Consider the following 24792-nt stretch of genomic DNA (forward strand, 5'->3'; position numbering starts at 1 on the left):
AAGTTTTTTTTAATTGAATTTGAATTGAATTATGCAGTAAAGAAGTAAAAATTACATCCTATGGTAAAATTTGGTTACTGCAACCACTTTAAACAACTCTAGAGCTTTTTGCCGGCTGTCGTCAAATTACAATTGTCGGCGCAGCAGCATTAGCTCGCAGGAGACACAGCAACCCCACACTCACTGATGGTAAACAGTTGTTATGTCCCTCCTTCCTTTGTTTTGAAAGGACAAAAACTGACAATCCCGCAGCCATCTGGATATGAGAAATGTTTCAGTAGACCTTTCCTTCCAAAATGACTGAAACATTAGTCTTTTGGGATTTTCTCACTGTAAAACTCTTGCTATATTAGTACATACTGCACCTTTAATGCTAAGTTTTCAAAAATCCAATTCACTCTCACACAAATAAGATTATCATCTTTTAAAAATTTTCTATTGACAAATTCTGGAGGGAAAACATGGAATGCAATACATTGTACAAAATCACTCTTTTATTTCATTAATAAAAATGCAAAAGTTAAGTGTAAAACATCAAAATAATATACATTTTCTAAGTCACTCACAATTTTCTCGTGACTTATGGAGATTTAACAGAGTTGATGAAAGGTTTTATTTCAGAAAACATCCAACTCCAAGCAGAACCTGCTCAGAACTTCTCATGTAGATAGATCATTTTACAGAGAATGTTAGAAGGTTCTAGGTCAAGACCACATATCACCAGACCTGGGTGGGTTGTCCTGTTCTGATCTTTGCTCTGTGTACATGCTTACTAAACAAATAAATCCACACTGTTGGGTGTAAGGTCACTGATTTTGTGCAGTTATAACTAAAGCACGCAATAAACCATATTTTAACAATAATCATTAAATTAAATACTTAAAAAATGTACTGAGACAAGACTAAAACAAAAATTGGTCATTATGATTTACTTTTAAAAAGGAAATCAGATAATTTCCCAACTGTCTGGCAAGTATGACATCTACTGGTGACAACTGAAGTAAGCTAAATAAACCTGCATTTACAAAAGGTAAAAAGGGAATGTTGAGAATGAACAAAAAAGAACAAAGTTATTTGTTATGTATTCTTTTTTTTTACTGCTGTTAGGTATGACATCACAATAAGCCTATATTTACTATAAAGACGAGCAGCTTTTTTTTGTGTAACACAAATTTGTAATATACAGAAATCATAAAATTATATCAACAACTTAATGCTGCTTGTTTTTATGCCTATATTTTTATTCCAGTATTTGTGAGAGAATGGGCTTTTAAACTATCATATATCTTGTGATGAATCTAAAAAAAATTAATTTGGGGGAAACAGATAGTCTTTATTTGGTGGAGAGGAACCACTTTCAAAACAAGTGAATAGTAAATTAAACCTACATTTACCGCACTTCGTTCTTTATTTATGAGCAAAATAGTATTTAAAAAGCAGAAAATTCAACAAAAAGGTAACATGTGTGGACCAAATTTGGGGACACAAAAGGAGTGTCATCTATTCCCCGCTGTTAAGTTGGCAATTAATGATTAATGATCCCATCGGCTTGCCATACACTTTTGGTTCGTCACTTTCTCGACGTCATTTCTTGGAAAATTTTTCTCCCTCTGAACGGTGGGGCCGTAAGTTTCTATTCTGTTGACCACGCCCTCACTTTAAGATTGGCATGCAAATTCACCAATTAGCCCTGGGCTTCTCCAAGCAGTTGGACCAATCATCTCTCAAGCACTGAGCTCGTGAGGAAACAGCGTTTAGTGAAAGGGACATTTTGGCTCAGAGACTACAGTGAAGTGTGGCATCAGAGCCGAAATGGCGTCCCGAGCTAGAGTCCAGAGCGATTCAGGAGGGACTATTAACCGTCCAATAGTAGACAGCTTGAGGAGAAAAGACAAAGGAAATAACATTCCCACGCCTGCTTCGGGTTGTTGATTTTGTTTTAGCAAAGCGACTGTTGCATTTTAGTTAGTTTAATACAAGAGGAAGCTATGCGCCTGTCTTAGCGTAGCTGTTAGCTTCAAAGTATTTCTGCGTTGGATTCTGACCTAACTTAAAGTAAGTTCGTGCGTTCCTTTATATGCTTGTGTTGACACTTTTATAGCTAGCTAACTTGCAAATGTGCTCTCAGTCGTGGCTGTTTTGATTGGTATCGTGAAAGACTTCGCACTTTGTCCTGTCCTCACCTGTTATTTCACGCAGGCCACCATGTGTCACTGACAAGTTCTCCATTCTCGTGGATCACATTCACGTATTTGTACGTTGGTGTGTGTTTGGCCACTTTTAGGATGAGTCAGTGGGAGCGTCTGATGTTGTTGTCTACTGGTTACATACAACAGCTCCATGATCTCTATGACAGAGATGGTCTGCCCATGGATGTTAGACATCACCTGTCAGCTTGGATAGAAAAGCAGGACTGGTAAGACATCATGAGTTCTGCTTGTAATCCATGAGCCTGAACATGAAATAACCCATCTGTTTTCTGGTTTTTATTATTTTTTTGTTTTTACCTTAGGGCACGAGCAGCACAGGACCACGAACATGCTGTGGTGCTGTTCCAGGTCCTGCTGGAGAACTTGGATATCCAACACAGCCGCTTTGTTCAGGAGGAGTCGTTTTTACAGCAGCACAACATCAGGCGCTACAAACAGAACTTCCAGGTCTGCAAAGCAAACAGAAATGAATAGCATCAATGTTCAGAGTGGGACGTCTTATGAGTTGAATAGGCTCTTGAATATATTGCATCTTGCTTGTGTCAACAACAAATATTCTGACTGTCACGCTCTCTGTAGTTGTGTTGGGTAGTAAAACAGTAAAAAAATAATTCAGCGTCATCACAGCTGTTGCTGCGCCAGTTATGTAATTTCACGACCCTTCTGTCTGACAGATGTATCAAGATGAGCCATGCTCTTTGGCAGAAACAATCCTGTGGTTTTTGGTTCAAGAGAAGAAAATCCTATCTAGCGCAGATCTGGATGAACAGGTTTGGGAAACGCCTTCATTGACAAATGTACACGTATTAAGCTCGTGTTTCACTTGTTTCTGTTTACATGTATAACTGTGGTCCTTCATGCTCAATCGTTATTTATAAAACCCACTGTACATATTGGGGATCATCTGGGTAAATGCCACCTTGATTCCCATAAATATTCCTTCTATAACACTACTACCCAATTTCATGTCAGTTAAAAGAAATGAAATTGTGAATTTGTCCACTTCCCTGTCTTTTAGGTGAGGCAGCTGCAAGTCGAGCAGGAACCCATGGAGACGAGCTGTCAGCAGGAACTTGAACGTAAAATGGCCAGTTTAAGGAACGATGTGCAGGTGGAGATCATGTTATTTGTTATCACCCTGCACTGTTTATACACTAAATATAATATCACTTTCATTTCTCTCTCTCTGATGGATTTTTGGGGAATCCAGTATTTGGAAAATGAAATCAGCAATCTGGAAGAACAGCAAGACGAGTTTGATTTTAAATTTCAGACTTCCAAAATGGAAGGTTAGCATGTTGAGCTCATTACAGTCTGAAAATGAGTAATATAATGGTGTGAATCACAGCTTTATACTTTTTTTTTGTTGCTATTTTTCTTCTGTCATATGGAAACTTTCATCCCACTGTGGAAACTATTATACAGCTGCAGTAGACGAGGCATCGACAAAGAAACGGAATCAAATTCTTCAGTCACTCGTCAATAAATTGAATGAGAGCAGAAAGGTAGGATCCTTTGACGTTGGGTAACTTCTTGTTTTACCTTTTAAAATATGTTTTTTGCACATTGTGCTTTTAGAGCTCATTGAAAAACCTGACTAAGCTTCTGGGCCGGGCCGAGGATCTGATCAACCTGCTGGTGAACAGAGAGCTAGTGGACTGGCAGAGGAGGCAGCAGAAAGCCTGCATCGGCGCTCCGGATAATGCTTGCTTGGATCAGTTGGAGAAGTGGTGCGCTCACCTCTGCTGCAGATGAAATTTTGCATAGTCATAAAGGCATTTGGACATTTTGAAGATGAGCTTGCAAGTTTATTTTCCTTCTGTTTGCTAGGTTCACCTGTGTGGCCGTGTGCCTGTTCCAAGTGCGGGAGTTTCTGAACAAACTGGAGGAGCTGGTAGGAAAAGTGTCCTATGAAAATGACCCGGTGAAGGCCCAGAGACCTCATCTGCTGAGGAGTACAGACGGTCTTCTCGAAGAGCTACTCAAGAGGTCTGTTTCTTTACGCTGTCAGACTACCTTGCTCTTTGAGAGTGGCAGGTCGTGTGTTTAGTACTTGGTGCTCTGGTGCTGCTTTACCAACTGTTCTGCGAGTGAGACAGCACCCTGTGTAATTTAGAGGATACACATCACTGTTCATTCATCCGATTGCCCTACTAATTAATTATGAGGGGCATTTCACATGTTGAGAGTAAATACCATAGTTATTAAAGGTGTGGTTCAATGAAAAAAATATTTTAATTATTATTTATGATTAAAATGGGTCACTCTTGAGTTTTTCATGCAGGCTGAACATGAAAATAGTCTCCTACACCTTTCTCCTGCATTAGCGTCTGATAGAAAATAGACGGTGAAACTCTAGGATTAGAAAATCCTGACAGGTCTACATCACAATGTCCCTAAACATTCACGGACTCGCCCGTTTTGACTCAGCAGAACTCCTCCAGGCTTGTGTTATTTGTGGAGATAAAACATCAACATTGCAGAGTCAGAGGGAGTGTTGTTGCTGTTATCCAATCAGAGGAGAGATGTCCAAATATCAGTAACTAAGACTCCAAATCCTGCTGTGTTCACCTCGACTCTGATGTGGCATTCTGCTCATTCCTGAAATAGGCGCGTCTGAGCTTTTTTTTCCCCCTCGAGTACGACTTCCAAGGCATTTATTCCTACTAGAGACCACTACCAATGTATTAAGTATTTTGTTGCCAGTGTTGTGTTGGATGTCGTTAGTCCTTAGTTCAGTGTTCTGATGGTGCTATTTTTGGTTGGTGTTAATTTTGCACAGTGAGTAGCGGTCCCGTTCTGTCATTTATTAGCTTAATACACTGCTTGTTCAGAATACAGTATAAACGCCGTTGTTGGTTAAATGTGTCTTGATGTGCTGTTCGCTGGTTGTGGTGAGATTCGCTGAAATGAAGATTTTTCTCTTAACTGAAGCTCGTTTGTGGTGGAGACTCAGCCATCCATGCCACAGGGTAAAGGACCTCTGGTTCTTCGAACAAACACCCAGTTTTCTGTCAAGACCAGGTCAGTGCCGCATTGATTCATAAAAACATTGTTCTAAAATGCTTGTGATTAGGATGCAGAAGGAGCCACCGACCAAGATGTTAGAAACATTTTTAAATATTTTATATCTGCACAAATATCTAAGCCTGTTTTACTTTGATTTTTGCAACATTATACTCCCTAAACATCCAAATAAAACGATATAGATTACTGTTTTAATATCTAGTTTCATGAAATCTGACTTCAATTCTTCACTTTTTCTGGATGTTTTAGACTCCTGGTTAAGTTCCCTGAACTGAACCACTGCATGAAAGTGGAAGTGTCCATGATCAGGTGAGACTTCTCCGTCAGACCTAACTACCTTTGCGCACTTCCTTTCCTAACTCGTCTAAATGAGTGATGTTGTTTCCTTCCTGTGGGTGCACCGCTGTGTTTTCTCAACTTTGAAATCAGGGAGGCTCCTCACATCAAAGGGTAAGTCTTCTTTCCAGCTTTAGAAGAATTTAGTTTTTTCTATTTGAAGTTGTTCTCATGAAAACGCCGGTCTGCTTGCAGATACCGCCGTTTCAACGTCCTGGGAACCAAGACTAAAGCGCTGAACATGGCGGAGAGCCACAGCGGGGGCATGGTGGCAGACTTCAGACATCTGGTCAGTGATGAGGATAGAAAAATGTCTTAAGAGCCAGTCAGAAAGGGTTTTACAAAACCTACACTTAAAAGAGAGACATTATGCATAAATGTCCCATTATTTTGTGACGTTTGAGTTTTTCTGTGTCTTTCAGACTCTGAAGGAGCAGAAATCTGGAGGAGGTGGTAAAGGAGTCAGCGATGTAAGTAAAAGATCCCGTCTGTCTGGTTTTCTACAATAATTAAATCCCAGGTGTGTTCTGAGTGTTTGTGGTTTTCAGATCTCTTTGAGTGTTACAGAGGAGCTGCACATCATCCACTTCAACACCGTATTTGAGCACAAAGGCTTCTCAGTTGAGTTGCAGGTGAAGCTTCTTTCTTTTTTTGATAAAAACATTATTAGTTTGATATTTTATGAAGACTTGCCCTTCCCCGTAGGCCTCCTCCCTTCCTGTGGTGATTATCTCCAACTCCAGCCAGCAGCAGAGTGCGTGGGCGTCTGTGCTCTGGTTCAACATGCTCAGCCAGGATCCCAAGGTCAGTTTGCCTGCTCCATGACACGATACAAAGCATCTTTGCAGCTAAGTTATTTTGGAGGACCTCAACAAGCCATCTGAGACAGATTTTCTCCAAATTGCCGTTATTGTTTGTCTTCTGTAGGATGTCAAGTTCTTCGCCAATGTCCCTGCAGCACCTTGGCCACAGTTTGCAGACATGCTGAGCTGGCAGTTTCTGTCTGCCACAAAACGTGGTCTGGATGATGCTCAGCTGGGAATGATCGCACACAAGCTCTTTGGTAAATGCTTTTATTGAAATCTGCTTCAGCTGTGTGTCTGAAATGATCCGTCTGCGAGTGAAACATGACATCAGGTGACCGCTTGGTGAATGAATCAAGAGTTTTCTGAGTGCTGCTTCCCTTATTGTTTGATTTTTGAGGACTTTTTTTCTCTTGGGAACATGGTGACTGACATTGATCCGCACTGAAAAACCGGCCTATATCGCTGTCTAGTTCATTTGTGTATCTTTTTGATTTTGTTTGTTTTCTGTTCACAATTGAATAAACATTCAAGATGTAGGAGTGCACGTTCCGTCAAGTTCAGACCAATTAAATGATCCTTTATTGGTCAAAAGAGCTAAGTAGAGCCGATGCTGCACGTCGACCTTGTCACGTTTCAGCCATTAGTTTACGACTTTACTGTTCGACAAAACATGAACAAAGGGGGTTTGTTTGGAAGGATAGCAGTGAGGAAATGTTTTCTCTGAACAGAACATGTTAGGGTTGGCCAAGAATCTAAAATTACATTATGTCCAGAACAAAGCACAACATAATCCAGGATCTTGACCTGCTTTTAAATGTGTTTTTAGCTGGAATTATATTTATTTAACACAACTTTGTTTTTCACCTTCCAGGGAAGCAGCAGAACTATGACATCTGCAAAGTACCATGGTCAAGATTTACTAAGGTATGGCTGCAGAGCTCGTGTTTCAGAATGGTTTCATGATTTTAACATAACTTTTATTCACTTGATGTGAAATATGCCTTTGAACGCCTCAGCAAAAAAGATTTGTCATATCTTTTCCTTCCTACCTGATTGTCTTCATTAGACTTAAAGGTGTGGAGCACTGAAAAACTGTTTTTAATGATTATTTTCAGAGTTTTTCATGCAAGCTGAACATGAAAATAGTCTCCTACTCCTATCTCCTGCATTAGCTTCTGATAGAAAATAGACTGTGAAACACTAGGATTTGACAATGCTGACAGATCTGCATCACTCTGCTACTTAACATTAGCGATGGGTACCGAATTCGGTACTTTTTAAGGTACCGACCAAATTCCACAGTACCGACTGAGCACCGATTCACGTCATTTGAAACGGTGCCTCGTTTCGGTACCCGTCCTTCATAACGAGAACTTGCCTAGACAGCTGCGCATGCGCAAGAGCGTTATATCGTCGGTCGCTGCGAGCCAGTTGTAAACAGAGCAGCATGGTAGAAAGAACGCACGCTAAATCTTGGGTCCACTTCACTAAATGTGATGGGTAACTGGGTGATGATGAAACCAGCGACAACGATCTAAGGGAGACATCCTCATCTTAATCTGCTCCGGTAGGTAAATAAAATGTTTAAGACAATGTTAGCTTAATATGTTAGCTTCTGTTTCGCTAATGGTGCGTTCGCTTTCTCCTCGGAACTCAGATTTTCCGACTAGAAGAACATGAACGCGCTCTAAAGTTTGGCTTCACTTTACTAAATGCGACGGGTGATTGGGTGAAGATGAAACCAGTGACAACGATCTTAAGTGTGAGGCATCATCGTTTTAATCTGCTCCAGCAGCTAAATAAACTGTTTAAGTTAACGTTAGCTTGATATGTTAGCTTCCATTGCCACCCTTGTTATCAGCTAATGGTGCGTTTGCTTTCTCCTCGGAAATTCTAACTTCCCAGTAGGAAAAATCAAATGAAAAAGGGCGGCAAAAGGAATGAAGATACACAGTAAATTTAGTTCACAGTAAAGATGTTTGCTTCAGTTTAATTATCAGCTTATAAAACTACAAGGACGATGTTAATACAAACAGTTGAATGCTATTTATCGTGATACCGTAAATCCTCTAATACAGGCCCGGGTCTGTATTTGACTCAAGCTCATCAAGCTCCAGGCCTTTATTGGAAGAAGGACCAGAATTAGAGGCAGGCCAAATGAACTAATGGTTCGCTGGAGTTTTTGACAATTAAAATTGCGCCCACATTTTCAAAGTTAAACACATTTCTTTTAACAACGGTAGTTTCTGCTTCAGCCCTCTCCCCCCTCCCCCTGCGCAGCGGCCGCAAACTCACTGATGCACCTGCAGCCTCTGAGTTCCTGCTGCTCTAAACATTAAAATAATTATTTCATTTTCTGTTCCTCACTTCTGATTACCTTCAATGGTGTCTGTTTGTTGCAACCACCAGGTACAAAAACTAACTTGTTTTTATTTGACTATTTTTCTGTCCTGCCTGGTTATTATCTTCCTGCATCTCCTCTCAATCCTAAAGAGAAACTGCTACCTGGGTTCATATATATTCACCTCATGAGTTACCTTTGAACTGCAGTTCTAAAAGATCTACCGACCGCAAAAACAGCGGAGTGCTCGCTGGCCGCATCAGTTAGGTGCGTCACCGAGGACAAAACAGGTGATGCCCCTGATCCACAGCAGCGAAAAGCATCAGGCACAAATAAAAGAATAAAAGACAGAAAACATAAAAGGAAATGAGCCGACATGAACGATCGCGTGTTAAATTAGTTTTTGAGGTGGCGACACCTGATTTGATAATGTTACTGTGGCCGTGCTCGGGACGCAGATGTCTGGAGCGCGTCAACAATCAGAGCTTTGCATGCACAAGCTGGTTAAGGTTAGGATAGGGGTGAGGGGAAGGTTAAATTGTAAGAGGGTAAAGGTCACAATTTGGTTAAATGTCCATTTTACGGCGGGTGTCAGTGCCGATGCTCTGGCACAGCGCGTCGCCTCCAGACGCGCAGGAGCTTGTCACCTGCTGACAGCAGGCTGCTGTCTTTTTCGAGGACTGCATCTTGCCGGTCATTATCACATGACAGCGACTAGTCGATGACAGGCATAACAAGTCACTATAGAGCAGTGAAGTCGACTAGTGACTAGTTCATACAACCCCTGCTACTGCTCCCCAGAGTGTTCTGCAGCATAATCAGCACGTTCTCTTTGAACTTGATATCAAATTTTCGCCTCCTCTTCGTCTCCGCACGGTTAAAGTTACCCTCGCGGTCTATCACTGGCAAATCAAAAGTGAGACGGATGACGCAACCGCCCCCCGTACTTGCTTGTTACCACATTCCACCCGGCCACAATAAAAAACCGGCCATTATTCACCTCCGCCGACTCCGACACCGGCCAAAATATGATACCCGGCAGTTAATTAAATACAGGCTAATATTAGAGGATTTACGGTATTTATCAAATATTGTTATATGTTGAGAAAAATATATATTTAATTATAAAAGAGAATTAAAATATTAAACACTCAACAGTATCAAACTGGTACATTTAAGTACCGGTATCGATTCCTAGGTACCGGGAATTAGTACCGAATCAATTCAAATGTCAAAGGTACCCATCCCTACTTAAAATTCATGGACTCGCTCGTCTTGACTCATGACGGGGAAGGCTGTTGTTGGTTTAGCGTCCAGGAAACAGCAGAGAACGTCTCGACTACTAGAAGCTAACCGTTAGCATTAGCAACTCCACCACACAGCAGATTTCCCTCAGATTTGTGTTATTTGTGGAGATAAAACATCAACGTTGCAAAACAAACTGAGTCAGTGGTAGTCACGTGGTAGAGTCGCGATGCTGTTATCCAATCAGAGGTGAAATATCAGGAGATAAAACTCCAAATCCGGTCTTCTGAAGCTACTTTTTCCTCCAGCTGTTGTCTCTGTGCTGAAACGGGTGCTTCTGGGCCTTTTCCCCTGAGTATGACTTACAAGGCAATCATTTCTACTACAGATCACTGCAGGAGTTTTCCGCACTTTTAACATTTCCTTCATCTTCTGTTAGGAAAATTCTCCCGAGACCTTCTGGGTTTGGTTTGACGGCATCCTGGTGATGGTGAAAACATATCTGGAGGACCTTTGGAGAGAAGAGTTAGTGTGCTAAATTTTCTTAACCCTGGATTTCAAACACAGCAGGGACATAAACACAGGATATGATGACACCATGTCAGACATACTAAGCTCTTGGATTTGTTTCATATTTATCCTGACATGTTTCTGCTGTTTACACACTTATGTCACTAACGGTAACTGTCAGGCCCAAAACAGAGATGCAAAATACCTTTTTTATTTAGACAGAACCACAATCATAAGCTTGCAATTAAAATTAGAGTTTAACTTAATCTGTAAACCAAGCAGCTTTAATGCCTTAACAAGCCTCAGCAAATCTGCAGGTAACTTATTTAACCTTAAATCTAAACATTTGGTGATTTCACTATTATGATATTATTATTATTACTATTTGAAGGTGATGGATATTTATTTTATACATTTCCTTATTTTTTTATTTATGTAAAGAAAAACTAAAATAAGACCCCCGTGGACCGGTCACCCAGAGGCTCTTTGTTTGCTGTCTGGTTGATTTTTTGGCTGATGTTGTTACTCCATATTTCTGTGTGTCAGGATAATATTATGACTTATTTAAATTTATATTATGAATATAGACTTTGTTATATTTGTGACTTGGTTCTAACAGCACTTCAAAACCCTTCAATCATCTGATAATAATTCTTTCATATGTTTCTGTTTTTTTCTCTCACACACACACACACACACACACACACACACACACACACACACACACACCTTCCCTCAAATGCAGTCGCATCATGGGTTTTGTGAGCAGAGGCAAAGAGAAGTCCCTGCTGAAGAAGATGATGAGAGGCACGTTCTTACTTCGCTTCAGTGAAAGCATCATCGGAGGAATCACCTTCTCCTGGGTGGAAATCAACTCCACTGGTGAGATGATTTTATTGTCTAACCACTTTGAAGCAGAGTTTTGTTTTTAACATCATTTTTCCTTACTTTAGATGAGCCCGACATAAAGACGGTCCAACCCTTTACAAAGGCTGACCTTTCTCAGATCCCTTTCCATGAAATCATCAGGAATTTCAAGATCTTGGAAGCTGATAACATCCCAGAAAATCCTTTACGTTATCTGTATCCCAACATCCCAAAAGACGAGGCTTTTGGGAAGTACTACTCAGAAAAGTGTGGAGGTAAGGACAATAATTAATGTAGAAAAAATATATTTTTCTTGTCAAAAGAAAACTTGTCTTCCAGAAAACTCCCACCTGATCTTTCTCTTTCAGATGACAGCCCCTACATAAAGTACATCAAAACCAAGCTGGTGTTTGTCTCTAAAGAGTAAGGCTGCTTCATCATGTTTGAATTTGAAATTGTAAAATGATGAAAACAGCGACCCGATCTAAAAACCAGTTTATCCACACCTTTTGGTTGTAACGGCTGTTTGTTATTGGCCGTGTAGGAACACACTGGAGGCCAGGTCACCCATGTCCTGTGACATGACACAGGGTGAAGGCCTGGAGCCAATCAGTGGCCCATGTGGAGAGGCAGCGGGTGAGTCATGGCTCTCCTTGCTGTCCAATCCAGCTAAAATCCTCACTGATCAAAACACTCTCCCGTCTCCCATCGGCACTGTCTAATCTAAACCTGTGGTGATCACTACCTCGGCCATCAAACCTCTGATGTCTGCATGAACGTGTGATGTTTGTCTGCTGTGCTCAGAAATCGCTTCGTCCTGGAGGTGTTCGTTATCCAGACTGGCTACTAACATCCTTTAGCAGTGTTTCAACCTGCTTTCTCATCCTTCTGTGTTTATTAGATGATTAATTATAATCCAGTGAACCTGCATGAATAATAATGGAGATTTTAAATAATTTGTATTGCTAATCAATTTGTCGTCCTCTTCTATTGATTAAAGTTCACTCAAGCATTTTACACTTATGAAAACATATTTAGGCAATGCGCTACAAGACCTGCCTGACTAAAGTTAGGCCTAGATCTTTCGAAGAGGGGATGTTAAAAGTGTGGTGGAGGATGTTTCTGAATTCTAAGAAAGAACCGCCCTCGGCACGTTTTGAGAAAATGCGCTTGAGAGAGAACACCCAGTTGTCCTTGTGCGTGCTCTGTTTACAAGTAGCTGCTGGCCTTGCAGCACATGTTTATTCAAGAAAAAAAGATTTGTGTTTTTCAATAATGTCAGATTTATATTTATGTGCAGTTCCGTTTTTATTCCAATTCTTTGCATTTTATTTGACTTATTTCCTCATCCACCTGTAATGTACTACTGCTGTCTGTCTAACTCTGCACCTTATTCCTTTTCTGATTTGCTTATGCTTCAGTAGAACATGATTATCCCCCCGTGGGATCAAAAAAGTTTTTCCAGTGGGATAAACTTCTCTGCTAATCACCACTTGGTTGATTCTCCCATCAGAATCAAACAGTTCTTCCATGGAAAGTTAGAATATAGTCGTAGATAACGTCTTCTAGCAGTAATCTGAAATGAATTTCTCCAAATAGATGAGGAACTTTAGCTTACCTGTCGAGCAGAAAACCAGCGACAGAGGCGTCTGTGGGGAGCCCAACTTTTGCTTTGAGAAGAGTCTCCTAAAAAAACTGGTCTTCTCACTTTGGAGGCCTTTCTCTTCTTATCGTAGACTTCAAGGACACTTTTTCTCTTTCGACTCTCATCCATTTTCAAAAGAACCCGGCGAGAACGGTGAAGAATGAAGGTGCATTGCTCTACACATAAACAGAACGCGCATGCGCAAGAAGTGAAAACTAACCCAGGAACTAGTACGTAGGACGACGGCCCTGAGTGACATTTATGCGGACCAGTGGTTCAGATGATCCACCCAGAACAGGATCCTCCGCTATACTTTTAAATTATTGCTGTTTTTACCTGCTGTAGATGAGACTTTGATTGATCTCAGTTTGGAAAATGGGTTTAATCAAAAATGATCAAAGTAAAATATAAACTTGAGTAAGGATTTTCTACACAAAATGATCCATTTTTAAAACAGAAGTACTGCTTCTTCCTTCAGAGCACATTTTATTTTTTATCCCTCTCACTTCCCATTAGAAACCAGCACATTTTATAAACAGTAACGCCAAAACAACAGAAAAAAACCTTTCTCTTTCCGTCTCTTTGCTCTCAGAACAAGGGGTGGATCTTCCTTTGCAGTCACGGATGGAAACGTTTCACCATGATCCCATGCTGAGTGACATCGCTGAACACCAGGACAACGAGTTACTAATGTTTCTCAACGACCCCAACAGCTTCAGCGACTCGGACTTCCTGCAGCATGAAGCACTGCTTCCTGATTTTACCCTTCCAGGGCTTAACCTGCCTCCCCCTCAACCCTGTGGAGGCATTTTCCAGTAGATGTTTAGCCACAGCGTATTTCATCACGTTCGCTTTAGCTTCATAATCAGGTCTTAATGAACTTGCAACTAATTCTCTGCGTTAACTGATGATCTATCCCATAATCACTGTAGTAGTTAATATCATGCAAGCAAAACACAGATCACTGATTGAGCCAATGGAATACCTGTCCATATGAAGATTAAGAGGAATTTGAAGAAAACAAACTGACCACTGTGGAGATGTATTGCATAAAGCACTTTACACCACATCACATCGATGGCACTTAAATGACTGTTATGGTGTTTGTTGTGAAGCCCGTTTAGTGTTTTAATGTCTGCAGCTGGAGCGTGTAAAGGATTGTTCCAGAGCATGGCAATCCTGTTATTATTAATGTCAAATAATGTTATGTGCTCGTTCCAAACAAATGGTGGTTTTTCAAAAATACCCAGAGAACATTTTTATTTGCTCTTTGTTTTTTCCCCTTTTGGCTTGTTTTTGTTGTACTTTTTAGCTGTGATCCCAGTCCTTTCCCGTCTGTGCCACGGCCCCGTGTCTAAAATAAACGTTTGTAAAGAAAAGCTGTGCCAGTCGTTTTCTTTTACCTGGACATGAGATTGGTGTGTGGTCCTAACGTGAATCAATTCATGAATTTCGTCCAATGTTTCATTTTCTTATAGAGTTGGTCCATGTTACACAGTGAAGTGTAGTGAGGACAAAAGAGACATGCTGACTTGGTTGTCTGATGAACAAGGAAAACCAGTTTAATTTCCTCTGGTCAAAAAAAAAATAAATCAGAAAGTCCAGCCGTCTTCAAAATGGCCACCCATCCATCTCTCTTCAGTCACTTTCAGAGAGAGCGCTCTTGCCACACCCAGTCCACCTATATACCCTCCGACCCCCCCTCCAATTCAGGTCGGCCAATCACCTCAGCCTTTCACAGAAGAAAAAAAAATGTTAACATTCATACCACCTTCAGCTAGTTTCGATGATTAGATAGTCTACATGTAAAACACATCAAATTTACAAAGAATTCATTCTATGCTTTTCTTTAAAATTTCTCCACTCAGGCATTTTACTATAAAAAGGCAGCATTAGGCGGGCTTCCTCTTTAGCTGGTTCAAGATGGCTGCCACAGAGGACACATGAGGGTAACAAACAAATTCATGTTTAACACGGATTACATTACAGTCCTGCATGAATACTGTTTAGTTAAAGAAAACATTGCTTCTCAACAGTCCAGTTGAACAAACGTGTTAATATCAAAGTATTTTTCCACCCAGATTTCTAGTTTTGCTAATAGGCCTATTAATTGTTTCTGGTTATAATTCCTCCTTATTAATGCTTAAAAAGAGAAACTTGTTTATTGCAAAAGCATTCAGACGATGCTATATTAAATATTAAGTGATGTGGTGAATTATCAACACCACACACACCTGAATGTAGTCTCATTTAATCTGCTTTAAAAGCTGAAGGGGGGGGGGGGGGGAAATAATTCAGCTTTTACTGAAAACAATACAAAAAGTCACCAATAATGTTTATGTCAAGTAAATTTAGTTTTAGTGATCTTATTTTTATGTGTCTTTCAATCATTTGTGTTTTCTGATTTGAATTCATTTTGATTTCATTATATTTTGTTGTTTTGTTTGTCATATGTCTTTATGATTTGCTTTGTTGTTATTTGTGAAGCACTTGGATTTTTCTATCTGTGATAAGTGCTATATAAACTTTACTGTCATTTAAGTTTATTTTTATGGTAAAATCAATTAAAATCAGTTCTCATTAATTATTCTGATCAACTGAATGCACAATAATAGAGTCTGGCTGATATGTGTCAGTCAGGTATGAGTCAGTGTTGCAGCCATTCACGCTTTTCCTCTTTGTGCACCAGGTTACTCCATGTTCGTATCTGAAAGCTTTCCTGTTTGGTCACACAGCTGTCATCCAAGTGGTTTCACAAAAGCAAAACTAAACAGTCAAAGTTACATTTAATGTTGCCACTGAAGATATTTTGATTTCTGAATAAATTAATGGATATCTTACATGTTATAAGTAGTTTCAAGTAACCAAACCAAAGCTTAAGTAGAAAATGTGATATTTGAACATGTAGCTGGAAGGTAAAATATGTGAACAAACAAAAGTCAACACCTGGAAAAAAAAAACATCTTAGGTGTATTTTAATTAGAAAAAGGTCTTAGTTGTTTTCACGTAAGGGGCGAGACATACAGGTCTCCTCCACTGAGAAACCATGTGATACTCGCTCTTCTTGAAACACATCGCCTGCATTAGCAGCAGAAAGGAACTAGACGGGTGTGTCAGTAAAAGTCGGCCTCTTCTAGGTAACAGGGAGAATTAGCATGGACTCACCCAATAACCAGGAGAGAGCAGAGTAGAAGCTACTAGCATTAGCAACTCAACAACATGGAAGAACACGCTCAGGCTTTTGTTATTAATGGAGATAAAACATCAATGTGGCATCTTTTACCTAAAAGAGCAAACGGAGACCGCGAAGAGTCGCGTACAGAGGCGAAGTATTATGAATATGAAAGTGTTACTTTGCAACTTTTTCATATTTTAAAATTATTTTCTTGAGCCATAATGGCTAAAATGACCCTTTACAGCAGCGTTTCACAATTCCAATCCTCAGGACCCCTTGTCTTATATGATTTCCATGTCTCCGCTTCTATTTGATTTTCATATTTGCATTGCCTCCTTCAGGAGGACATCGAGTGCTGCAGATACAGATGAATCACTTATTCTTAAATCAGGCGTGTGGCAGTAGGCAAACACCAGTGTTTCAAAGGCAACATGGAAAACGTACAGAGCAGGGGGTCCTGGGGACCGGAACTGAGAAACGCTGCTTTACAGGGTTAACGAAAGGCCACCTGGCCTCTAACGCCCCCCTGTGGCCAGAATGCCGCATTTGCAACATCAGAGTTGCCACTCAGGTCTGTTGGGAAATTGAGGTGACATACCTGACGCTGCAGTCTCCAGTACGTTTCCTGCATGTTTTAGATCACGAGCACAGCTGATTAGTTTAATTTAGTGATGAATCACACCTGTAGACAGGAAAGAAGGCTGGGAGACACTTCAGCTGTCAGATTAAGGTGTTACAAAGACAAACGCCTTGTTCCCCTTTAATGAGTAAGACTTGTTTTCTGACCTCCACTCCTCCAAAAAACTTCCACCCCCTGAAACTGAAGTGCAAGAGCTTTTTGTCCCCACAGAAAACAAATCACAATGCATTTATTCATCATAGAAACAGCAGCCATTTTATTTTTGTAAAAAAACAAGTGAATGAGACTTTTCAAACCTAGCCACTAGGGGAGTTTTGTTTCCTTTTGACATTATTTTTCACATTGAGTTTTTAACCTGAAAAACTCTTCCTGTGTTTGCTTTATACACAACTGTGCTGTAAAACACTGAATCTGGTTAGACTGAGGAAGTGTCGTCTCTAAAAACATTACCTCAGGCATTACACATCAGCCAAGGGGTGATAGCATACATTTTCAGTCCTCAGTGAGTAAATGTATGTCATTACAAACCTGTTTGTGCATGGATTGACCAGATAAGTCCAAACAGCCAGTCAGTCACCATCAACAGAGACAGTACAGAGTTGAGACGGTGCAGAGTCACATGCTTCTGCATTATTTAAAATAGACTGTTGTGTTAACAGGGAATGTCCTGCACTGGTTGTGTAACATGGGTACTTTCAGCACTTTCACATTACATTTCCAGGTTGTCTCATTTCTGATTCACATTCTGAATGAACTCATGACACATGCACTAAAAACATAATTAATTGCATGACCAACAAAATGCGTCATCTAATGTAAAAGTCCCTGCAAAGTTTAACACTTTAATTATCAATACCTGAGAAACACAGTTGAAAAAAACGTTACTAGAATATCACGTGGATAAAAATTCATACTTCATTTGAAAAGCAACTTTAACGTTTGCATGTGCAAAATGGGAGTATTTAGGCAGGCTTGAGGATTTCAGATCTCAGGTTCTGACAGGAGGCCCTGAGGTGTAAGAAGGGAGCAGCAGCTCTGCTGAGCAGCACGTTGTAGGCCTGCCTAAACTGTCGGTTCATGATTGCGTACAGCACAGGGTTAATGCAGCTGTTTAGCCAGGTGAGGTTGGCACAAAACATGTGCAGAACCTGCGGGGCGCGGTTATGTTTGTCTGCGATGTTCAGCAACAGAAAGGGAACAAAGCAGCAGACAAAACACAGAAAAACAGTGAAACACATGCGAGTGACACGCTTGAATTCATTATCATCTCCAGAAGTTCCAGAGGATGGGGGCGCAGAGGTGGGAGCAGGTGATTGGTACTTGTCACTTGCAGACTTGTCAGGTGTAGCTGAGTTCTGGGTCGACAGGAAGGACTTTTCATTGTTAATATCATTTGTGTTGTGATCCAGTTCATCCTGGCTCCTCATCTCAGAGCTGCACGTCTTCACTGGACCACTCTCAACCCCACTGTCATCGGTCTCCTGATCTACGGCTGCAGGTTTCTTCCTGGATGAGCGCCGGCTGAGTCTGTAGCGGAGCAGAGCTTTCGATGCAATCCGGACTCGTCTGTAAATGAGCAGGTAAAATGCCCCAACAACACCCAGACCAAAAAAGAAATAGAAAAACAGCAGGACGGTTGTATAGGGGCGACCTTTGGTACGATGGAAGCTACATGTGCACACCTGAGGTACGAACGTGTAGACGGACCAAAGTGGGCCGAAGCTGGCCAGGCCGAGCGCCCAAGCTGAGATCAGGAGCAAAATAAGTCCATAGTTAGAAAAAACACGTGCAAAAACGGCTCTCTTTGCAACCAGGAGGTATCTGCTCACTGCCACCAAACAGAGGGTGATGATGGAGACAGAGTTGGAGAGGAAGAGGAGCAGGCCAAAGATGTTGCACCACAGCTCCCCGCTGCGCCATCTGAGGTGGAGGTAGGAGTCGACGGAGATGGGCTGCAGGACGGTGCAGTACAGGAGATCAGCTACAGCCAGGTTGATGATGAGAACATTGAAGCGAGTCCTCAAACGTGGGTCCAGAGCAAAGGCAAGAACGGTCATGAGGTTCCCCACAGTCCCGGTGATGGTCACAGCACACCCCCACAGCACCGCAAAGTACCGGTAGCCGACCACTGAGGGGCTGTAGCAGGAGAAAGTATCGTTCTCCGTGTGGTTTGTGGCATTCATCATCATTCTGTGAAAATAAAACCAGTTCCTCTGAATTCACATGTCAGTGGTGTTAGAAGAGAAGTTACAAGTGGATTAAACTTCACCGCTTCCTTCTGGCGCTTTTACCGTTATCAATTTAGTTTCTTTTTGTTTCACAAATTATGAAAAATGCTCAATATTGAATCAAGTAGTTTCACCTAAATCTGCTTATGTTTTAATAATCTGAACATTTTATCCATTACAATGGCGTTGACTATATTATAATACTTTTGATTTTGTTAACCAGGTAAGAATCTGGAATCTTGGCTAGTGAAATGTTATAAAGGTCATAAAAAACTTTAAAGGTTATTACTAATCGTTATTTTACAGACAAACTGGTGAAAAGTTCGAAACACTTTTGAAGCTAAACACACATTTCTTACCTTGAGAGTGTTCTGTGTGTCGCCCTGGTTGTTGATGTGTCTCTCAATCGCTCCTCAGTTGTTCTGAGCTGAGTGACTCTCTTCCTGCTGACATCACCCAGCCCTAACCTTCCTGTACATCCCCTGTAGCAGGTGCTAACAAGTCTGGGTTTTCCTCGGGGGTGTAATTCTTCCCTTTCAAAGGCAGAGTTGTTAAGAAATCTCTCGGCTGACTTAACATCATAAAAGCAGGGAGGAATCTAGCCAAGGACAACTTTTATAACCCAAATGCTGGTTAATGTTTACAAAACCCCAGCTAGTCCAGATTTTTTTGAAGATCTTTGTTTATTGAACATTAAGGGGATCCAATTTTGGACATCATTTCCTCCCTCAAATATAAAAACGTACAAACTTTTGAGACTTCCAGCCAATAAAAATAAAAAACACCTGACTATATGTTAAAGTTCTCTAAGTGCCACCAATGATCCGAAACTTACCTTTATGAATTAAAAACTCATAATCTTTATATATCAAGGATTATAAAAATATTCTCTTTCAATGACGTTTTGTAGATAATGCATTTTGCTTACAGTATAATATACACCCATTAATCATATTCAAAATAATTTATTAAAGCAAATTCTATGTTTAAGGTAAGAAATGATCTTTCTAGTGAGGACAGAAACACAAATGCATTCATCCATTTTCTAATCACTTTTTTACGTATTAGTGGTCTGAATAAAACAACTGTTGTGATGTATGAAATATAAGGAAGCTATGGAGGCAACAGGGTTATTGGAACAGATCACCAGTAAAGAGGAACAGAGGCATGAGCTGTAAAAGGACCTGATGGAAGTACAAAAGTAAGAAGTTCCAACTTTGCTTTGCAAAACGTTTGACTGACGCATCAGAAAAATCTGTGTCAGTCTTCCTGAGATCAAGCTTTAATTTGTAATTCAAAATATTTGTGAAGCTACACAAAATAATGAGAAACGAACAAGTGTGTGTGTGTGTGTGTGTGTGTAACCACAGTAAAAAAGATTAACTCATTAGTTTTCTTGACACAGTTGTGTTCCTCCACTGCCACACGTGGACTTCCTGTTTCTAGACCCCAGAAACTAAAATGTACCTTTTTTTTTTAGCCCTTTTTGCTGCAAAGACCTTTTCACTACAGAAGGTCAAGTCTAATGGATGTTGTACTTTTTATGTTTGGAATCACCAGGAGAGACGATGATGACTCAGACCTGGAGTCGTATCTTGTTCTGTTTCATAGAACACCTCAGCTGAAATTTAAAGTGCTATAGGACCATAGAGGGCAACACATTTATGGGAAACTGCAGCATAAATAAAAATGTTGCTTCTACTCACTAGTTGGGTATTGGCTGAGCATTTAGTGTCATGTGTTCATATGGTGCAAGTTCTCCCACTTTAAAAGCGAGAGAGGCCTGTCATTTTCATCACAGGTATACCTCAACTATGAGAGACAAAATGAGGAAAAAAATCCAGAAAATCATACTGTCTGATTTTTGAAGAATTTATCAGCAAACTATGGTGAAAAATAAACATTTGATCTCCTACAAACAAGCAATATTTCTGGCTCTCACAAACTTGTAACTTCTTCTGTAAGAGGCTCCTTTGTCCCCAACTCGTTACCTGTATTAATGGCACCTGCTGGAACTTAGTGTAAAAGACACCTGTCCACAACCTCTAACGTCACACTCCAAACTATATGGAGAAGAAAAGGGGTGCCCAATTCTGGTCCTGGAGGGCCGGTATCCAGCATGTTTTAGGCCTAGTCCACACGTAGCCGTTTTTTTTAAAAAAAACGAATATCCGCCCCTCCAAAAACTTGCATCCACACCACCTCGTTTAAAAAAAAAACTCTGTCCACACGTACCCGGATAAATACGTTGTTAAGGACATGCCAGACCTGTAGGCGGTAGTACTTCCCCAGTTCTTAACCTCGTCCTTCGTCTGTGGTCTTCCACAAGGAGCAGAAATTCCACTTGCAAAAACAAACAAGCAAAAAGCGCTTGGACCATTGATAAAGCGAGCGCAGCTCTGAGGGCATCCATGCTGTCGGCTAGTGTAAACACAGGTCACACAGGTGATGTCAGCATTTTTTTGTCGCAGATGTTGCGGACCTTAAAACTCCGGTTTTGTCTGTCCACACGCAGACACCCAAAACGGAGAAAACGCAGATCTTCACTTTGGCCGGAGTTTTTTAAAAGATCAGTTTTCGTGTGAAAAAACTCCGTTTTCGTGTGGATGACAGGCCAAAACGTAGAAAAATATCTACGTTTTGGCAGATCCCCGGCTACGTGTGGGCAGGGCCTAAGTTTTAACTCCTCTTCAACACACTTGATTTCAATCAGCAGCTGATTAGCAGGCTTCTGCAGAGCCTGATTAGCTGAATCAAGTGTGTTAGAGCAGAAAAACCACAAAACCTACTCCTGGATACTGGCCCTCCAGCACCAGGATTGGGCACCCCTGGACAAGACCAAAGAGCTTCTGTCTTTGGACCAATGCAAATGGTGCACTACTTTGAATTAGATGACACAGTGTCTTATACAAATTGAGGATTTCTGAATGCCTCCAACAATCCAGCAGCCAGGTCTAGCTCCCATTTCTGTTTTAACCCATCCAGACTGGTGCGATGGTGGACCTGAGCCAGGTATAAAGTGTCTCAGTAGGCATCTTATTAACACCTGTTTGAAAATGTATTTCTTATCTTTTTACTTGTAAACTGTCCATGTTTCCGGGCCATGGACCAAAAATTTCAACGTTTTGGTCCCCGAGACAGTGTTATGACTTTTGCCTTATGGCACAGTGCTCCATCGTGCTGGAAAATGCGTTGTTCTTCAGCAAACTGTTGTTGGATTATTAGAAGTTGCTGTCGGAGGGTGTTTTGGTACCATTCTTTATTCATGGCTGTGTTTTGGGGCAAAATTGTGAGTGAACCCACTCTCTTAGATGAGAAGCAACCCCACACATGAATGCTCTCAGGATGCTTTACTGTTGGCATGACACAGGACTGAGGGTAGCGCTCACCTTTTCTTCTCTGGAACAAGCCTTTTTCCAGATGCCCCAAACAATTGGGCTTCATCAGAGAATATGGCTTTGCCCCAGTCCTCAGCAGTCCATTCACCATACTTTTTGCAGAAGATCAATCTGTCCCTGATGTAGTTTTTGGAGAGAAGTGGCTTCTTTGCTGCCCTTCTTGACACCAGGCCATCTTCCAAAAGTCTTTGCCTCAATGTGTGCAGATGCACTCACACCTGCCAGCTGCCATTCCTAAGTAAGCTTTCACATCTTCATCTCCTCACGCTTAGACTACTGTAACTCTCTTTTCACGTGTCTGAGCAGAACCTCCCTGAACCGTCTACAGGTGGTTCAGAATGCCTGTGCTCGGCTTTTGACCAAGTCCTCCAAACACACCCACATCACCCCGCTTCTCCTCCAGCTTCACTGGCTGCCAGTCAACTCCAGGGTTCATTTAAAGATCCTGGTTCTGGTCTATAGGACCTTACATGGACAAGCACCATATTACATTGGTGATCTTCTCAGTCCCTACACCCCCAGCAGGTCCCTGAGGTCCAGTGATCAAAGCCTACTGGTTGTGCAGCACCAGGCTAAAGACCAAAGGTGACAGATCATTTGCTGCTGTGGCCCCCAGACTCTGGAACTCTCTCCCCCTGAGCCTGAGATCAGTGGACTCAGTGGTCTCCTTCAAAAAGCAGCTGAAGACTCACTTGTTCAAGCTGGCTTTTGTATGACTTTCTTCACCGCTCTCTCTTTATTCTGCTCTCCCCACCTATTCCACCTTCCTCAGGATCCACTGATTTCCCTCTTTCCTATTCACTCTCTCTCTTTCTTAACATTTTCTTTTAAATTGCAACAGCTTATTCTTGCTCATTTTAAATATATTTTAAACATTTTCGAAATGCTTTTTTATATTTTTACAATTTTTTTATTTTTTGTTTTTGTGAAGCGCCTCATGATTTTTATCTTAAGAGGCGCTATAGAAATATTTTCTTCTTCTAAGCTCTGCTCTAGTGGCACTCCGATCCCACAGCTGAATCCTCATTAGGAGACAATCTTGGCGCTTGCTGGACTCTCTTGGACGCTCTGAGGTCTTCTTAACAAGAATTGAACCTCTTTCTTTGAAGTTCTTGATGATTTTATAAATTGTTGATTTAGGTGCAATCTTAGTAGTCACAATGTCCTTGCCTGTGAAGCCATTTTTATGCTATGTGATGATGGCTGCACACATTTCTTTGCAGATTACCAATGAAAGAACAATGATTTCTTCTTCTTTGGATAAGGTAGGCTGGATGCCTTGCGGCGTATTGCTGCCAAAGAACAATGATTTCAAGCATCATCCTCCTCTTAGCATGTCAAGTCTGCCATTCTAACCCAATCAGCCTGACATAATGGCCTTGTGCTCATCAACATTCTCACCTGAGTTAACAAGATGGTTACTGAATTGATCTCAGCAGGTCCTTTAATGACAGCGATAAAATGGGAAGTGGAAAGTTATTTTTTGGGATTGAGTTAATTTCCATGGCAAAGCAGGACTATGCAATTCATCTGATCACTCTTTACATCATTCTGGAGTATATGCAAATTGCTATTATAAAAGCTTAAGCAGCAACTTTTCCAATTTCCCATATTTGTGTCATTCTCAAAATTTTTGGCCACGACTGTAGCCCTCCCTTCATTAAGTTGAAATCTTCTACTTCAGCATTTCTCCGTTAAGCTTCAAACATCTCTGAGAAATCCAACTTCAATGCCCTGATTGTGTCATCTTTCAGCTTCATCATATCTGACTTATTAGGGCCAGAATCCTGTGTCTGAGAATCCGAAGGAGTCAAAACTATAGCACACACAAACCATCAGAGACTGCGTCTACTCCCTGGGCTACAGTGTGAGTACTCTTGCTCTTTTTCTATAGTCACTTCAAGAGTCACTTGAAAACTCATTTTTATTCTTTAGCTTTTATGTGACATGGTTTTTAGATTTGTATTATTCTTGGTTTATCTTAGATCTAATTGCATCACCTTCTATATGCTGCTTTTACTTTATGCATGTTGCTTTTATGTGCTTTTTATTGTTCTATATGTTTTTAGTGTATGATGTGTTCAGTGCCTTGGCCTCCCACAAAGGCAGTGGAAGGCGCTATATAAATAAAGATTGATTGACTGATTGTGGTTTTCTCCATATTTAATGCTCCTTCTGTTGTCCTGGTTTTGAACCTCACTAAACTTGTCCTCTTCTCTGTGTCTGGTTCATTGATGTCAATTTGGTGAGACAAACAGTTGTAGTCCTACAAGTCTTCACACAAAACCTAAAATAACTTGCCGCTGTTTGAAAATAAGCACTTTCTTGGCATCAAAATGTGTCTTCAAAATTCACAGACATCAT

General features: G+C 40.9%; 2 protein-coding genes across 2 annotated transcripts; one reads left to right on the forward strand and one right to left on the reverse strand.

Annotated features, from left to right (window-relative positions):
- Positions 1–1886: 1886 nt before the first annotated feature.
- On the forward strand, positions 1887–14366 carry stat2 (signal transducer and activator of transcription 2). Its single transcript, XM_070549254.1, has 24 exons — positions 1887–2055; positions 2285–2416; positions 2513–2657; positions 2885–2980; positions 3229–3321; positions 3421–3499; positions 3636–3715; positions 3789–3940; positions 4041–4199; positions 5145–5234; positions 5487–5546; positions 5667–5687; positions 5769–5862; positions 5996–6043; positions 6122–6205; positions 6279–6377; positions 6501–6636; positions 7251–7303; positions 10405–10490; positions 11221–11357; positions 11429–11617; positions 11711–11765; positions 11887–11978; positions 13580–14366. The coding sequence occupies exons 2-24, from the start codon at positions 2286–2288 to the stop codon at positions 13804–13806; spliced, it is 2406 nt and encodes an 801-aa protein (XP_070405355.1). The 5' UTR covers positions 1887–2055; position 2285; the 3' UTR covers positions 13807–14366.
- A 2664-nt stretch (positions 14367–17030) lies between these two features.
- On the reverse strand, positions 17031–19520 carry gpr84 (G protein-coupled receptor 84). The gene is made up of 2 exons (XM_015959739.3): positions 19390–19520; positions 17031–18992 (listed from the first exon to the last, which is right to left on the reverse strand). Exon 2 carries the CDS (start codon positions 18989–18991, stop codon positions 17765–17767), a length of 1227 nt encoding a protein of 408 aa, XP_015815225.1. The 5' UTR covers position 18992; positions 19390–19520; the 3' UTR covers positions 17031–17764.
- Positions 19521–24792: the final 5272 nt, after the last annotated feature.

The sequence above is a fragment of the Nothobranchius furzeri genome, chromosome 3 (assembly GCF_043380555.1).
Source record: "Nothobranchius furzeri strain GRZ-AD chromosome 3, NfurGRZ-RIMD1, whole genome shotgun sequence".
Lineage (NCBI taxonomy): Eukaryota > Metazoa > Chordata > Actinopteri > Cyprinodontiformes > Nothobranchiidae > Nothobranchius > Nothobranchius furzeri.

What these genes read in the sequence shown, in the direction of transcription:
- stat2 (XM_070549254.1), top strand. Translation starts at nt 2,286, where the DNA reads ATGAGTCAGTGGGAGCGTCTGATGTTGTTGTCTACTGGTTACATACAA. An exon ending in GTGGAAGTGTCCATGATCAG is followed by an intron (nt 5,547 to 5,666) that starts GTGAGACTTCTC and finishes CTTTGAAATCAG; the next exon opens with GGAGGCTCCTCACATCAAAG. An exon ending in CATGGTCAAGATTTACTAAG is followed by an intron (nt 7,304 to 10,404) that starts GTATGGCTGCAG and finishes ATCTTCTGTTAG; the next exon opens with GAAAATTCTCCCGAGACCTT.
- gpr84 (XM_015959739.3), bottom strand. Translation starts at nt 18,991, where the DNA reads ATGATGATGAATGCCACAAACCACACGGAGAACGATACTTTCTCCTGC.